Source organism: Rhinichthys klamathensis, unplaced genomic scaffold (genome assembly GCF_029890125.1).
Source record: "Rhinichthys klamathensis goyatoka isolate OS25496 unplaced genomic scaffold, OSU_Roscu_1.1 h1tg000311l_1, whole genome shotgun sequence".
NCBI lineage: Eukaryota > Metazoa > Chordata > Actinopteri > Cypriniformes > Leuciscidae > Rhinichthys > Rhinichthys klamathensis.
The window spans coordinates 279,603-296,925 of record NW_026606829.1 but is presented as its reverse complement, the minus strand read 5'-3'; the positions used below and the strand labels follow the sequence as shown (position 1 = coordinate 296,925).

The 17,323-nt window shown below is 38.3% G+C and overlaps 1 protein-coding gene across 1 annotated transcript in view; it reads left to right on the top strand.

The window, feature by feature from the left end:
* The window catches only part of nlk2 (nemo-like kinase, type 2), a 78,930-nt gene continuing 61,607 nt past the window's right edge, over window positions 1-17,323 (top strand). The window contains exon 1 of the mRNA XM_056271197.1: window positions 1-1,582. Coding sequence (XP_056127172.1) covers window positions 1,116-1,582 — 467 coding nt within the window. The 5' untranslated portion in view covers window positions 1-1,115. The remainder of the gene's footprint in view (window positions 1,583-17,323) is intronic.

Below are 17,323 nucleotides of genomic sequence, written 5' to 3'. Positions count from 1 at the left end.
CAGAGACCTGTCATCGGACGCGGACTAGACGGGTACCCAAGACGGCAGGGTTGCGCGTGTGCCTTCCCAGGTCCTGGCAGCACCATCCGGCGAGGGGGTGAGGACGCTGGCCGCCTGTTTTATGACTGCAAGAAACACTGGATGTTCTTATTTTGATTTCTTCTTCACTGGATATACATGCCCACGATACTGGGAGCAAGCACGCGGCACGCCGGTGAACGAGCACATCGTTATCGATGGGGAAAATAAGTTGAAAGCTTCGGAAGAATGTTTCCAGGAAAGCGGATTGCTCCGTTGATCAGCGTGATGGGTGTTTCGAGGGGATTTTGACATTTGGAGAGGATCTGGAGGTATCCATCTACAGCTTAGAGCTCGAGCGCAACAGAGCGCCATACTGCAAAACAAGCTTTCCGGATCGATACAGTGTAGCAGCAGCCTTTTCATGCGGGGGAATTGTGCGTTTTAATGGAAATGTAAACAAGTAAGCTGGCGAGCAAGTACCAAGTCAGCAACGTTGGCCTGATCCACGTAACTTCTGCAAACTGCATGCAGCCCTGGCGGTGGAAACAGGGCTGGATGAGCCCAAAATGGCAAATATGAGGAAATCTAAAAGATGAATGCTGCATTCCCCACGTAACTTGTACTATTCGCCTAATTTCCCTTTCCATACTAGCCCGAGTTTAGAGCAAAGCAAGGTGCTCCTCATGCCTCCAACATGAGGGAGATTTAAGGCCGTGCGGAATTGATTTATTATGGGGGGAGCGCATTATTTTGATTTAATCCCTCTCTCCTCTTTTACTTTTCTTTTGTTTATCCTTCGCGAGATTTTTCTTGGATGTCCGCGATTGTCATTTTGCTAGTCTGGAACGTATAACGCAAAAGATCCTCCGAAGTAGGTCAGATCAAAGCTGGAGAGTTGTTAGTATGACACCTTTTCACACTCATCTTGATGTAGGCTATGCCGGACATTTATGCTTTGATTTTTTTTACCCGTCGTTTGGCTCTATGACAGCCAAATGAGAGTTTGACATCTTGGCAGCCTCCCTCTCCATCTCGTTCGCCTCTTTGTTTTGTTTTTCCACCTCTCATTTTCTGGCTGTTGAGTGAGTGAGTGAATGGCTCTGTGCGGAACGACGGCTTCCAATGCCGCGAAAATGATGGCTGCGTACAACGGCGGAACCGCGGCAGTGGCAGCGCATCACCCGCACCATCACCACCAGCTGCCCCATCTCCCGCCACCCGCCCACCTCCACCACCATCACCACCCGGGCCAGCATCACCTCCAGCACCCCGGCTCGGCCGCCGCCGTGCACCCCGTACAGCAGCACGCTTCCACGGCCGCAGCTGCTGCTGCTGCTGCCGCGGCGGCGGTGATGCTGAACCCGAGCCAGCAGCAGCCGTACTTCCCCTCGCCCGCTCCTGGTCAAGCTCCGGGGCCGGCGGCCGCTACAGCCCCGGCGCAAGTTCAAGCCGCCGCCGTGAAGGCGCATCATCATCACCACCACCACTCGCATCACTTACAGCAACAGCTGGATATAGAGCCGGACAGACCGATCGGATACGGAGCTTTCGGTGTTGTTTGGTAAGTGATTAAATCACATTGTACCAACTTCTGTAAATGAAAGTTGATCGTTTGTTGCTGCGGACGACTTTAATTTTGACTTCGAAAGTGCGCTTTAAAAGTAATGTGCAAATAAAAAAGTTACAAAAAAAGAATGCCTATTTGGGAAGTATAATTAAAATTATGTACACTCTCATAAGATGAAGACTCGAGATACATCAGACTAATAGAAAAAAAGCTGTTATTCCACACAGAGCTGGTCTCCCCCTCATGGGTGCCGCCATGTTGATGTCACATGACCAGCTGTGGCGTGCAATTGACCAATTTACTTCCAGTAATGTTGCCTTCACTTGCCTTCGGAATAATTGTAAATACTAGTTTCCTAGTTAAAAAATTGGACATGAGTGCTCTCTCTCAAGTCACATTTTGAATGTGACATGCTCTTAATCACGACTTACGTCACCTACTGACAACGGCCTACTGACAATATTAATATGTTTAGTCAACTTAATCCCCTGAGAAAACGTAACTATTTTACAGAACTGCGATTTTGTATGAATTTGCAAGGAAATGTGTGATTTTTAGACAAAAAGGTAAGCATGAAGATCTACCCCTAACCCTAACTGATTGTACGAAAATGTAAAAAATTAGATTGTATGAATTATTCACCAATTTGCAGACATGTAAAATAGTTATGGATTGCCATGAGAGTGTGTTGGTTTACTGTATAAAATGCTTTACAAAAAATAAACATAAAAGTGCAATATAACAGCTAAAGAGGGATGGTATGGATCAGCATGTTTACAATTTATCAAATAGAATGAGTGGACAAATAGCATAACAATGATCATTTTGCCCATTGTAACAAGAACTGACTAAACCTAAACCAAAACTTATAGAGTGTACCTTTAAAGTGTTTTACCTGTCAGGTTTGTTAGGATGGAGAGGTAACATTTTTTTAGATTCCCGTGTGACAGTTCAAGGGGAATAAGGGACAGCTTTTGGCAAAGAATTTAAGATGTACACTAAGGGAACATCGCTCTACTTAAGGGATAAGCTGACTTAAATGCTCAAGATTTAATTCATGTCAGTTTGTGTGTCTTGAGAAATTCCCAACACAGGTGTTTGCTTCACTCCATGTATAAACCTATAGGCACTGAACCTATAGATATAATATAGTAAAGTAAAGAGATGCTTCACCCAAAAATGGAAATTCTGTCATAATTTACTCACCCTCAAGTTGTTCCAAACCTGTATGAGTTTCTTTGTTCTGTTGAACAACACAAAAGAAGATATTTTGAAGAATGTTGGTTACCAAACAGTTTCTGGTCCCCATTGACTTCCATAGATTATTTTTTTCATACTATGGAAGTCAATGGGGACCAGCAACTGTTAACCATATTCTTCAAAATATCTTCAAAAAACAGTTTGGAACAACTTGATGGTGAGTAAATGATAAAAGGATTTTTGTTTTTGTTTTTTTTGGTTGACTATCCCTTTATGTAAGTGCCTAGTAAATAACTTATGAATTTCTTCCTGCCACAACCAAACCAGTTCACAGGGCAATACAGACCAAAGATGAAAAGTTGAGTAATATGTGTAATTATTTAAGGAAGGAGAGTACTGGTTCTCAGAATGAGTTTGTAACTACAAGGAAACGCAATATCCTTTTTAAGCACACACCCTCCTGTCCTTGTAGAAGACTCAGGCACGACTTCTGTTCAGAGGTTAATCTGAGAGTTAATTCTTGGGACAAGCAATATATTAAGCAGCACAATAGACAAAATGAAAATAATGGGACATTTTCATTCTTTGACTTTTTCTAGCACATATCTTGGCTCTCTATGTGTGTATATCCAAAGGAATCGCCTGTAACTGGTGCCTGCAGAGGGGCTACAAAACTAGGGGTAGCTCTCATCAACAGCCACCCTGCCTACCTCCGCCCATGCAATCTTAGCCTGACCTTTCCTCAAAATCGCTTCCTGTTGCTCATTGTCTGCTTTTAATCTGCACTGTTGCCTGCTGGTGTATTTATAGCTGTCCTCCAGAGGCACGACCATCGATGAAAATCATTTAGGGTTTGCACCCTCTTAAAGGGGGTGTGCAGACTGCAGAACCATGGGTAATTAAATGGATAATTTACCCAAAAAGTTACAAATTGACAATTCTGTCATAATTTAATACCTCTCATGTTGTTCCAAATCTGTATTACTTCTTTGGAATACAGAACAAGACTTTTTAAAGAAATGTGCTATGCTATCTTTTACTTTTAATTACAATCAATGGAAACTGGAGCTTTCATGATTTCATGCAAAAGCATGAATTTCAGTGCATAATAACTTCAATTTTAGATTGTTTGTCACACAAAGCTATTGTTTAGCTTCTCAAAGCATAAGATAAAGTCATATGCTCATATATTTTGATACTTTATGGTGCTTTTGCACCATTTTTGAACTCGTAATGCGTAAACATAAACATAATGGGAAATGTACCAACACAATGTTCTCTTACCATTCCTGATTTTCTAACACACACTCACAGCGTTCGTCTTGGTCTTGAAGCTATCAGTGCAGAAACGAAAGCTGCTGCTCTCCGTGTATTTTCTTAAAACTAGGATGTGTCTCCTTCATCTACTTGTGATCCGATCGGCCAAAACGTATCTTAATACCAGGTGTAAACAGGGCCAAAGACTTCGTAGGGATCCTGTCAATTGGAACCCAGATCCTGTGCTGGGATTAAGGAAGAGTTAAAAAAAGGAGAAGTGTGAGCTTGGTCCTTGTGTTAGCTATATACAGTAGAAGGCTGTTTTGGATGGTGTTTTACATTCTAGTTAGTGCCCTTTCATTCGTGCAGCTGCAAAAGTTTAGATAAATTGGTTTTGGCCCGGCCACAAAGTGTGTGTGTCACAAACTGGTTCTGATGCAGATGGAGTTGAATTTAATTATCTGATATTATAACTATACATAATCTATATTATCTTTTTGCATCTGCTTAATTGCAGGAAGTAATGCTTTATTAAAGTAAGCATATTGTGCAGTGATTTTGCAAACAGGTTTATATTACATCCTGTCTTCAGAATGAAAATGAAAGCAAAATGAAATGGAATATAATTGATGGTTTATGCTTAAGAGACCCTGCGTGTGCTAAGCGTTACTCGATCATATTCTTGTCTGCAGGAAATGAAGTGCAAACTGCTGGGTCTGATGCTTTCTGGGAAAAACCCATATCTGTTATTATATTAATAATACCCTCAAAATTGTCTCTCTAGTATGATTTTAATAGCGTGGAGTGCTTATGTGGAAGATTTAATGGCATAACTCTCTCTTGATGCTCAGTCAAAAAGTTTATTTTGAAACCCCTTGGCCTGCATGTACGCTTGTAGTTTGAGATTGACTCATAGTGTATGTAAACAAATTTACGGGAAACAGGAGCGCTAAATGCTAAACCGCTGTAATTTTAGAAGGCTTCAGTTGATGGTGATGCCTCATTTGTGGGTTCTGGGAATTCCATGTGTGTCCTGTATTATGTTTTGTGTACTTTAATGTGGCATGTTGTAAGTCAGGTTTAGGATGCAGCTTTGGTCATTTCTTGCCTCTGATAACTTTACATTACATTACTCTACATTTACATACATTTTACATGAAAGAATTTTGCAGACATTTTTATCCAAAGTGACTTGCATTGCTTTCAAGGTAAACGTTTTATTAGTTTCCCTGGGAATCATATTCATGACCATGGCATTTTTACGCTCTACTGTTTGAGCTACAAGAAGGCTTTAATTTTACATTATAGTGCATATGTATTTTGTGCATGACATGATTTGTTTGCTATTCTCAACCTGTTCCTTAATTCAGAAGCAAATACACTAACAGGGAGTTCTAAATTTATAATGCTCTCACTGTCAAAATTGTTCCAGTGAACTTAATTTTGCACCCTAGAAATTCCCAGAATGCACTGTAAAAGCTAATGATCATGGGTTTCTCAGTGTATTTGTTTACTGAAAATGTTGTTAAGTTATCAGAGGATAAACACAAGTGTAAATATATATATATGACTGTGCTTTCGAGGATACTCAACCAAAACGGGCATGTTGGCATAAACTTGCGTGCACTGTCTGAAGCGGCTTTCTGCACGCACAATTCGTCTGTGTGTGTCACACAGATAGGAGATTCACAGACGCAGCCAGTACAGCACTACGTTCTCTTTTGTGTCTTATCGCACTTGAATGGTTTAAAAGCATTTGCATGAATAAGAGCATGATCATATAATGCTAACCAAAGGAAGACGAAAAAGTAGTATTTTTAATGCGTTATGATGAAGAAAAAAAGCGCAAAATTAATGTTAATTTTCACAGCCCTAGTAATTTTGTAATTCTTCATTATTCGTTAATTATAATCTGCAATTTCTATTCTATTTATTTTATTATTATTATTTATTTTCCCTTTTATTTGATTAATTTTTATATTTTACTTTATTTATTTGTTTTAATTTATTTCTTGAATACCTGTTTTGCTTAGTAAAATGCAGGGCAAGTACATTTTTCACATTGATACTGTACTTGTTAAAGGTCCCCTGACATGAAATTTTCACTTTCTGAGGTTTTTTAACAGTAATATGAGTTCCCCTAGCCTGTATATGGTCCCCCAGTGGCTAGAAATTGTAATCGGTGTAAACCGAGCTTTGGCTATCTTTCTCTGCCTTTGAGAAAATGAAAGCTCAGACGGGCTGATCTTGAATCTCCTCCGTATGACGTCATACGGAGGAAAGGTAACCTCCCCTTTCTCTGCTTTGCCCGCCCAGAGAATTTGGCTCGCCCATGAGAAAATGAGCTAGGAAGTACGAACGCGCAAGCGTGATTTGAGTTTTTCCTCGAGAGATATCATGGCTTGCAAACAAGCGAAGCATGGCAGTTGATCAGTGTTCGGATGTACAAATGAACACAAAAGTATTTTTTAGTTCCTTCATCCGAGCCTCTGAAGAAACAATGGGTTAATTTTATTTTCTCTGGAAATGCGCCGACACAACTTCCCAAAGTTTTGTATGGTCCAAACATTTCACCGACGACTGTTTCCTCAACTTGGGCCAATACAGAGCTGGCCTCGATGAACGTCTGAAAATAAATCCATCGAGCCACCAAGCAACAATTTCTGATGTGTAGCCTAATTGTTCAAGTTCAGACAGGTAAGTTATTCTTTCTCTCAAAATCGTTCAATACTGTTTATGCATAAGTCAAGCCAGTGACTAAAATATCAACTTCACATCATTTCTTTTAGTAGGATGAAAATAAAATTATTTAAATTGTGAACAAATTATACAGAAAGCGATCAAAGAACAATCTTTCCACACGGCGCGAGTTTATCTGGACAACTCGTTATGAAATCAATGACGCACGTTACACTGCACAACGAAGCTCTTACTGTATGTACATCATCGTGTTTGCATTGGTGAAAGCATTAGAGAGTGCAGAAACTGCTTTGCAATGATAAGATCTTCATTCTCGCGATCAACAGACTGTCATCTGCTGCTCAATGCTCATCACGGCAACATTTTATGTGATGGGAATAGATCTAAATACTTTAAAAACTTCTCACGATTCGTTAATCTGCATAGCTGTAATAGTAAAAACGTATAATAGCTGTAGTAAAAGTATTCGAGAGAGTTTCACATGTAATATGTAGCTATTTCATATGCAAGCATGTCAGCCAATCACAGCAGTGGGCGGTTACACTGAATCCCACAGGGACACGCCCCTTCAAACAGAGCGTTCAAATCAGAGGCTAAAATCAGGCTAAGAAAAATGCCTTTTATTTCTAAATTATGACTATTTTTGATCTATAAAACATACTAACATTATAAAATAATAAAATAACCCCATGTCATGGGACCTTTAACAACTACAATGAATATCATTGCCATTTACACAGCAATGGCTTTGATATATTAGCTATATTTAATGTATGATCTTGCAGTCGTGTTGCAGGTAATTGTGTCATCAGTGTCTTAATATTTTGTGAATCAAGGCCCTCGCTGGTGCCCGAAAGATAAACTGATTCACAAGGAGAACTTAGGAGGCGAGCGGAATGACACAGTCTGTTGCCAACAGTTTGCTCATATTTATATTAACAAACAATACATATCATAAAAACAGATTTGGCCTGTTCAACCTGCGTCCCACAGCCCTCCTGCTGCTCAAACCAGATCCAAAAACAGAGACCTACCAGATAACTATATCTCTGTCTCCATCTTAATCACAGCCCTCATGACTTACTTGTATTTTTACACGTGCGGCCTCCAACCGTGAGCTGTTAGAGCCAGTGCTGCTGATAAAGACGAAATGCCAGACACATGCATTCGCATGTAATGGGTCCCGTATAATAGGCCATTGTTTATTTGCCATTGGGTTTAGTTGATTTTCAAAAAAAATTGGGTTGAACTGGTTCTCCTCTATGCCCCCATAGGCCCCTGTCTCTCAGGGAAGAGGCATGGCTCTGCACAGGAATGTATCTGAGTCTTCGCTGTCCATTAAAGTGTCAGCCGGTCTCTGTTGCGCTCACGGTTTGATCTGTGCGGGGAATGCTAGCACGGTCACGGACAGCTTGAATTAGGTCTGATGTTCTTAAGATCTCGTCTGGCAGATTGATGCACCAAAAATATGCAAAGTTTCTTTCATGAAATGGCTTGGTGAAAGTTCTGGATCCTGCTTTGTTGATTGGCATCATTAAACATTACACTTCTTGTCAGTAATTCTCTAAACAGCTCTTATATATATATATACACAGTATACACACACAAAAAAACTGAATGGTAGTTTGTGTGGAATAAGGGTTATTAGTAAAAGATTACAGCTTAATAATATTAAAGGCTTGAGTTTTAAAGATGTATAACTAAGATTGCATAGAGTCCAAATCTCTGAAGATCACAGAGTTTTCTTTTCAAGAAGTACATATGAAGTTGAGTTTGAGAACTACAGGAAAATGAGCGCAAGCTGTAGCTGCTATTGATGTTATGATTAATTTATTCCCTTCTCCATTGTACATGTAAAATTTAAATGAAATGTGAATGATTAAAGTTTGATGTTTTTTGGAGAGGAACCTCATATCCTCCTCGAATGTCTCCCTGAAATGAACCAAGCTGTTTAGTTGCTGATCAAACATGCTTAAACAACATTAGAATATTAAATATGATTTGTCATGCAGTGTGTGTTTTTTCCCAGTGTGATGAACAGCTCGATTGAACCCGAAACTCTTTGAGTTTTCCTCTCGTCATCTATTATCTAAAATCTAATAATGTCTTAATTAGTCTGATGTGATCGTTTATCAATATGACCCCCGTAATTGAAAGAGTCATTACATGATTGTTGAGTAGATTTTAACTTTCTCTTTTCAACCCGTGGTTTTTCTGCAGCTTTGTTTGTGTGTTTTTTTGGCGAATTATAATGGCAGGCGGCCTGGTGCTTTTATACTCTGAACTTGAAAGGCTCACAGACGGGACAAGTTTTTTTTTTTTTTACAACCACAACAGTCAGAAGCAGCTCTTAAGAGGCTCTGGGCTTGGCAGATGCACAGACCGAGCAGAGAAACAGCTTACCTTTGAAGTGTTGGGGGTGAAAGAGTGCAGGAGTGTGTACGTTAACCCTTCACTCACCTGCCTTTGTCAGCCTATTCTGGGCTTTACTCATGTTGATCTTGACTGCACTGCTGAGAATAAGTCTGTTTTGTTTTCCTTGTTGTTTGGATGAATGCCACAATGGAATGTGCGGGTCATTTGCCCCCAAAATCAAATCAAAAGAAAAAAGTAAGAAATTGCATATTAATTCATTTGTTCGTTCGTTCATTTATTCATTCTCAGAACAAGTTCTGTCATCATGATTCATGTATGCATACATGCAATTGTATGCAAATGTACTTTCCAGTTTAACCTGCTAGAAAATCAAAGCGTATGTCTATGTCTAGCCATGGTGTGTTCCGAATTTGAAGTTGATATCACAAACATTGAGCCCATCAAAAGGATTTAAATGATCATTTCCATTGTATCACAGACAGTGTCAAATTTCAAAACACAAGATGAATTTTAAGTGTTTAAGCATTCAAATGATGACTATTACTAGTATTCAATAGGGGGGGAAAGCAAATAAAAAATCGTACTAAGTCAAGCGTCCCTGTACCGGGACAATGACAGTTATCATGCTATATAATATCTTCTTTGAGAATAATTGTTTTTCTTTTTCACATTACAATAGGCTAAAATAAAATAAGTAAAATAATGACAAATGTTTGTATATATTATATTATATTATCAGTGCATAAAATAAATAATACAGTTAAAATTTGGTGTAAGACTTAATGGTATATAGGCTTCATACTTCATACATTATTGCAAATGTAATTTCTTTCGATCTTGTGGTGAATATGACATTTCTTAATTGTGAGATTCAGCCATTTCTGTTTCGTCCTCTATTCGTCCTCTTTGGCTCTTTTTTTATTTCTCTATGCTTATTAAAGCGTAAGTGTTGTGTTGATGGAGATTTCACCAGTGTTCCTCAGTCAAAACAGGGGAAACGCATGAGGCTTTCAGAGAGAGGATGTGGCTGTGTATTGTGTCTGCCGTGGAGCAGAGGTCCAACTGCTTTAGCTTTAATACTGTGAAGACCACCACCTCTTCCTCAGAGAGCAGAACTGTTAATTAAAAAGCCCTCTGCTCAGACTGAACCGTTCCATTTAGAGCTCTGACACCCCTGACACTTTCTGTGCTTATATTTATAGCTGTCTTATTATCTGCCCGATCTCAGTTCTGCCTAAAAGCTACCTGGATTTCTTCTGAAGCATACTATGGGCGAGTGTCATAGATGCGGTTTGGATCTCCCTCTGTCAGATTTGAATATAGAAACAATATCCACAGACAGGATGTCTTTAAAACAGAAATTTGAATATATCTCTGGCCATCTGTCTGGTTTGTTTGCCATCCATTCAAAACAGAATTGTGAAACACACCCTAAGCAAAACCAGCCCTGTTTATGTACCCTTCAAAATTCAGACAAACGCCTTGAATGTGATTTTGATTGTATTTTTTTGGTTTGAAAGGAATTTTTTTAATGCTAGGCAGTAAGGCTGCACACAATTGAAAAACACTGACATTATGATATCTTGTTTTTCTGCAAAACATATTGCGATGTAAAAAAATACAGGATTTTTCACCAAATTACTTGGAGCTATATTTGGAAATAATTAAAGGTGACCTATAATTCAAAATTGAATTTACCTTGGTATAGTCAAATAACAAGAGTTCAGTGCATGGACATGACATAGAGTGAATCTCAAACTGGACTGTTTTCGCGTTCTCATTTAATTCACGTTTATGAAAAACACCCCTGAAAAACGGTCGGTTCTCCACACAATACCGACTGTGACGCAATAGTCGGGATCATTAAAATGTAGGCCTCCAAATATTTGCATAATGCCAGCCCTCAATGCCAGGCGGAACTGCGCAGCCGAAGCATGGCAGTTGCTCAGTGTGGATGTACACATGAACACAAAAGTATTTTTTTAGTTCCTTCATCTGAGCCTCTGAAGAAACAATGGGTTAAAGGAACACTCCGACTTTTTGGGACTTTAGCCTATTCACCTTATCCCCCAGAGTTAGAAAAGTCCATACATACCTTTTTCATCTCCGTGCGTGCTATAAGTCTGTTTGACGCACCCACCGCTAGCCTAGCTTAGCACAAAGACTGGATGTAAATGGTTGCAGCTAGCATACTAATCCAAATAGGTGACAAAATAACTCAAACATGTTTCTATTTACATGTTGTGATTTGTATAGTCACAGAGTGTACAAAAAAACAAAGTCACATGAGACACAGACATATTTTAACCGTATAAATACTGGGAACTATATTCTCTGAAGGCGACTATATTCTCTGAAGGCGAAGCACTGCTACTTGGGCGGAGTGATAACCGCAGCACCTGAGACGCGCTCTCTGCTCCTCACCACGGCGCGTCTCAGGTGCTGCGGTTATCACTCCGCCCAAGTAGCAGTGCTTCGCCTTCAGAGAATATATTTCCCAGTATTTATACGGTTAAAATATGTCTGTGTCTCATGTGACTTTGTTTTTTGTACACTCTGTGACTATACAAATCACAACATGTAAATAGGAAAATGTTTGCGCTATTTTGTCATTTATTTGGATTAGTATGCTAGCTGCAACCATTTACATCCAGTCTTTGTGCTAAGCTAGGCTAGCGGTGGGTGCGTCAGATAGAGTTACAGCACGCACGGAGATGAAAAAGGTATGTATGGACTTATCTAACTCTGGGGGATAAGGTGAATAGGCTAAAGTTTCAAAAAGTCGGAGTGTTCCTTTAATTTTATTTTCTCTGGAAATTTCCAAACATTTCACCGAGTGTTTCCTCAACTTGGGCCAATACAGAGCTGGCCTCGGATCGAGCTACCAAGCAACACTTTCTGATGTGTAATTGTTCAAGTTCAGACAGGTAATCTTTCTCTCAAAATCGTTCAATACTGTTTATGCATCAGTAAGTCAAGCCAGTGACTAAAATATCAGCTTCACATCATTTCTTTTAGTAGGATGAAAATAATCGTATTTAAATTGTGAACAAATTATATACAGAAAGCGATCAAAGAACAATCTTTCCACACAGCGCGAGTTTATCTGGACACTTGCCAAACTCGTTATGAAATCAATGACTCACGTTACTGCACAACGAAGCTCTTACTGTATTTACATCATCGTGTTTGCATTGGTGAAAGCATTAGAGAGAGTGCAGAAACTGCTTTGCAATGATAAGATCTTCATTCTCGCGATCAACACACAGTCATCTGCTCAATGCTCATCACGGCAACATTTTATGTGATGGGAATAGATCTAAATACTTTAAAAACATCTCACGATTCGTTAATCTCGATAGCTGTTATAGTAAAAACGTATAATAGCAGTAGTAAAAGTATTCGGGAGAGAGTTTCACATGTAATGCGTAGCTATTTCATATACAAGCATGTCAGCCAATCACAGCAGTGGCCGCGGTTACACTGAATCCCACAGGGACACGCCCCTTCAAACAGAGTGTTCAAATCAGAGGCTAAAAGCAGGCTAGGAAAAATGCCATTTATTTCTAAATTATGAATATTTTTTATCTAAAAAACATACTAACATTATAAGGGTAACCCAGGAAACATTATAAAATAATAAAAAAAAACATTCTAGGGCACCTTTAATCATGTGTTAGGTAGTGCATCTGCATAGAAAATAAAAATAATTTTGAAAAAAGATTTTGAAAAAGCAAACCATCCTTTTAGGGTTGAACGATTTAGGAAAAAATGTCAGTGTTCACACTTGAGTTTACTCATTACAAGAACCAACAAGTAACTAGTTTAAAAAAAAAATCTCTTTCCACTTGATTTTTCATAGGCCACATTCTCACTGTTTTTGACCCATTCAATATGACTTTAAAATAATATGATTTTTATTGTAATTATATATTTTTTTATTTCAAAATTAGAAATATATTGCAAAAATACTATTACTGTAGAGTAAAAAAGTCAAGGAATTAATAAGAATAATTAAAATAAAGTTATTCTATAATACAACTGTAAAATGTAAAATCTTAATTTCTTCCTTTTCAAACGATAAACCATCTAGCTTTTATTTCGGCCGTTTGTAAGTTAATGCAACTTTATTGTGTTATCCTTGACAAAGAAGTTGTAATGCAGTTGTATTGCTCCTTTTTATCTGAAATAAACTCAAACTGGCGATTTTCAATTGTCTCATTACTCTTTACATTTCACAAATATTTAGAATTTGAACGATATGATATCATTTGCGATAAATGCGAAATCATGTATCAAACCGGCTCAAGGGCATAATTTTAGCGATACAACAAAACTTATGCAACAATGTGTTCTTTTAAGGATGACATCACTGCGCACACCAATTTACCAGTATAAGGCCAAATGGAAACGGGTTTGAGACAGCAAATGAATAATAATTCACTTTGTCAAACAGGGCAAAATCTGGATTGAAACTTGGCTAATGATACTAAAATAATACTGCTGCATGTGTGTAAATGAACACAGTGCCGCGCTTCACTCTGGAACCCGAAACCAGCAGTACATGTTTTTTTAAATCGCAGACTTCGTGATCGCATTAAGGATATTGATTTTATTTCGATATTTCATGCAGCCCTGCTTGGGAGTTTGGAAGCAACAGTGGCTGATTTACATGAGTGTCTGTCATCCCAGTGAGTTTTGGTTACAGGCTCACACCTGTAAGCTAGCTTTAGCTTTCTACTCTGAGCTGCACTGATGACATGGAGCGCAGGCAAACGGTTGCTTGACTCAGGCTTGAGTCAGTCAGTGTTTGCCTTAACACTCTTTCTGAGTGTGGTGGCGAGAGGCCAGGGATGCCCCCACGCTGTGTGCAGTGGGCCGCTCAAGCATGGCTGTCCTCAGGGCATCACCAATGTGTTTTTCCTGATCCTCAGGCTTGTTCTAGAGTCCTAATAGCAGAGATGCTCCGGGGGAGAAAAAAACGAATATCCGGGAGGGTGATTGCAGATGGGGAGTGATGAGGGACTGTAGGAAGTCGTGGAATGTATGGGTGGGAGTGTCTCTTTTGTCGTAATTATCTCTTCAGCCATTTCCTCAGCACAACAAACACCACCCTGTTTTTGGCCCTGTCAGTATACAGTTTGATTAAGAGCTCCGGCTTTTCTCAAGCTGCTTCTAACTGGACTGAGCGTGATTGGTTCTTGGCGAAAGCGGGAGGAAGTGGCCACGGCATCTGCCATTACTGGAACCATCCTCAATAGGAGAACTCCCTGGATAATAGCATCCATTTGTCTAGAGCATGTTTTGGCCTTCCTAAGTGGCTTCAAAGGGTGATTGAGGGTATTGTTGTTATCTGGACTGATTTGTATTTTCTTCATTCCCAAAACTTAAATTAACCACAAACCTCACTTCCACACATTACTGAATATTTAGACTACATTTAGAACTGGTATGTAACATTATATACAGGTAGAGATTTATGCATAAGAAAAAAAAAACACGTTTCTGTTGTTAGTGGCTGCCAAGGTGTGTGTATGTGTTTTTTAAATGTTATTTTTACTGTTTAGAGGGTTTTGTTTGTGTTTTGGTTGTTGAGGGTTAATTTTTAAAACCACTAATAACCTATTAAAATCAAAAACTCAAAATGAATATCCATTTTAACGCCTAAATTCACTTAGCATTTAAAACAGTTTAATTGATTTAGACAAAATAATGTTTAATTTTAATGTCTGCCTTTTATTGTTTATCAGGCATAATTAGAAATAATTTTCGGTTTGTCATATCAGGGAAAATTTTAATATAGCTGCATCCCTAGTTATATAATTTATAGATAGTTTTTCTCTAGGCCTACTGTTCAAAAGTTGGATCATCAGTACATTATTTTTTTTTGAAAGAAGTCTGTTATGCTCACCAAGCCTGCATTGAGTAAAAACTGTAATATTGCAAAAAATGTTTTCTTTTAATGTATTTTAAAATCTGATTTATTCCTGTGATGGTAAAGCTGAATTTATATCATCATTACTCCAGTCTTCAGTGTCACGTGATCCTTTACAAATCATGCTAATATGATAATCTTTTAATAAATGTCTTAAGTGTAACGTTTGATCAATATAATTCGCCCTTGCTGAATAAAAGTATTAATTTAAATTAATTTGATATCATGATATAAGATTTTGGTCACACCCCCAACCTTAACCACATCCATAAGTCTGAGTTTTGTGTAACCTGCTAGAATACTAAACAGTTAGTATCCATTTTTCTGTGTAGTCAGAATTCAGTTCCTTTGGGCCTCTTTTCCAACAGTTAGCCTTAAACTAAATGGTTTGGACATAAGAACAGATATATATTATGCTAATGTTTTAGCCTTATCCTGCTGTAAATCAACGTTTCTATTCTGCTTTCAAGGTTGGGATCTGATCTAACCCAGTTAAATACTGTTTTATCAGTTTATGACTGTCCTTGTACTATGTCCTGTTAGCAAAGGCTCACAAATGGGATCTGGGTTTCTCTCACCGAGTGGCCCTCGATGTTGTGATCGTGAAAGAGTGTCCGGACTCTCCACCTTAGGGCGTGACCCTGTGCTAGCACTGCCACTGTTATCAGTGTTCAACACATTCTCCTTCTTCGTCATTTACAGTTGCTGCACACGCAAACACACACCCACTCCAGAGCGTGGACAGATCTAGAAGCAGAGTCCAAGTCTTCGCTGGCACTGGGTCTAACGAGTGCTTGGGGCCTCTGTGAGGAAATTAGCCATGCAGTTTCACAGCCAAACAAGCCACAATCAGCCTCCGATGATAACTCATCTTTTAGGCTCTTTGCTTTCCCATGATGCACTAAAATGTTCCAGCAGTGCAGACTGTGCCTGGTCCCTGTACACTTTCCCTTTTCTCTCCCAAACTCTATTGGCAATTTGGCACAGCATGGAATGTTTTCTGCTTCGTTGGATCGTTGCACGCCAGACCGGTCACTATTTTTAATAACTGATTTATATTTGACTATTTTTATGATTATTATTCATTAATCATAATGTAAATCATAAACTGTTAGCCTATTATTAACTTAATTTATTATTATAATTTTTATGTATTATTTAGTTATTTATTAATATGTATTAATAACAATAATATTAATAATATATTATTTTGTTGTTAAATAAAAACATGAAAAGTATATTCACTTTATAATTTTATTTTATTTATATACTTAATTAGTATTATTAATCAACACAGACAGTATAACAATAATAATGTATTGTTACGTATTTAGTTGTTGCTAAACATTAATAATAATGTGCTTTTATTATTTTAATTTAATTGTATATTTCATTTATTTTTAGTAATAGTAGGACTATTATTATTGTATTGTTGTTGTTGTTGATGATGATGATGATGATGACATTTTGATATTTTTAATTTATATTATATTTAATTTATTATTATGATTATTTATCAACGCTGACAATAATAATGTATTGTTATTTTAGTTGTTGCTACATAATAATAATAATGAACTTGTATTATTTTAAGTTATATTATATTTAATTGATTGTTATTGTTATTAGTAGAAGTAGTAATAGTTGTGTATAGTAGTAGTATTAAAGGAACACTCCGACTTTTTGGGACTTTAGCCTATTCACCTTATCCCCCAGAGTTAGATAAGTCCATACATACCTTTTTCATCTCCGTGCGTGCTATAAGTCTGTTTGACGCACCCACCGCTAGCCTATAGCACAAAGACTGGATGTAAATGGTTGCAGCTAGCATACTAATCCAAATAAGTGACAAAATAGCGCAAACATTTTCCTATTTACATGTTGGGATTTGTATAGTCACAGAGTGTACAAAAAACAAAGTCACATGAGACACAGACATATTTTAACAGTATAAATACTGGGAACTAGGCTATATTCTCTGAAGGCGAAGCACTGCTACTTGGGCGGAGTGATAACCGCAGCACCTGAGACGCGCCGTGGTGAGGAGCAGAGAGTTCGTTCAGAGTTTGGGTACGGTACGTCTCAGGTGCTGCGGTTATCACTCCGCCCAAGTAGCAGTGCTTCGCCTTCAGAGAATATAGTTCCCAGTATTTATACGGTTAAAATATGTCTGTGTCTCATGTGACTTTGTTTTTTGTACACTCTGTGACTATACAAATCACAACATGTAAATAGGAAAATGTTTGCGTTATTTTGTCACTTATTTG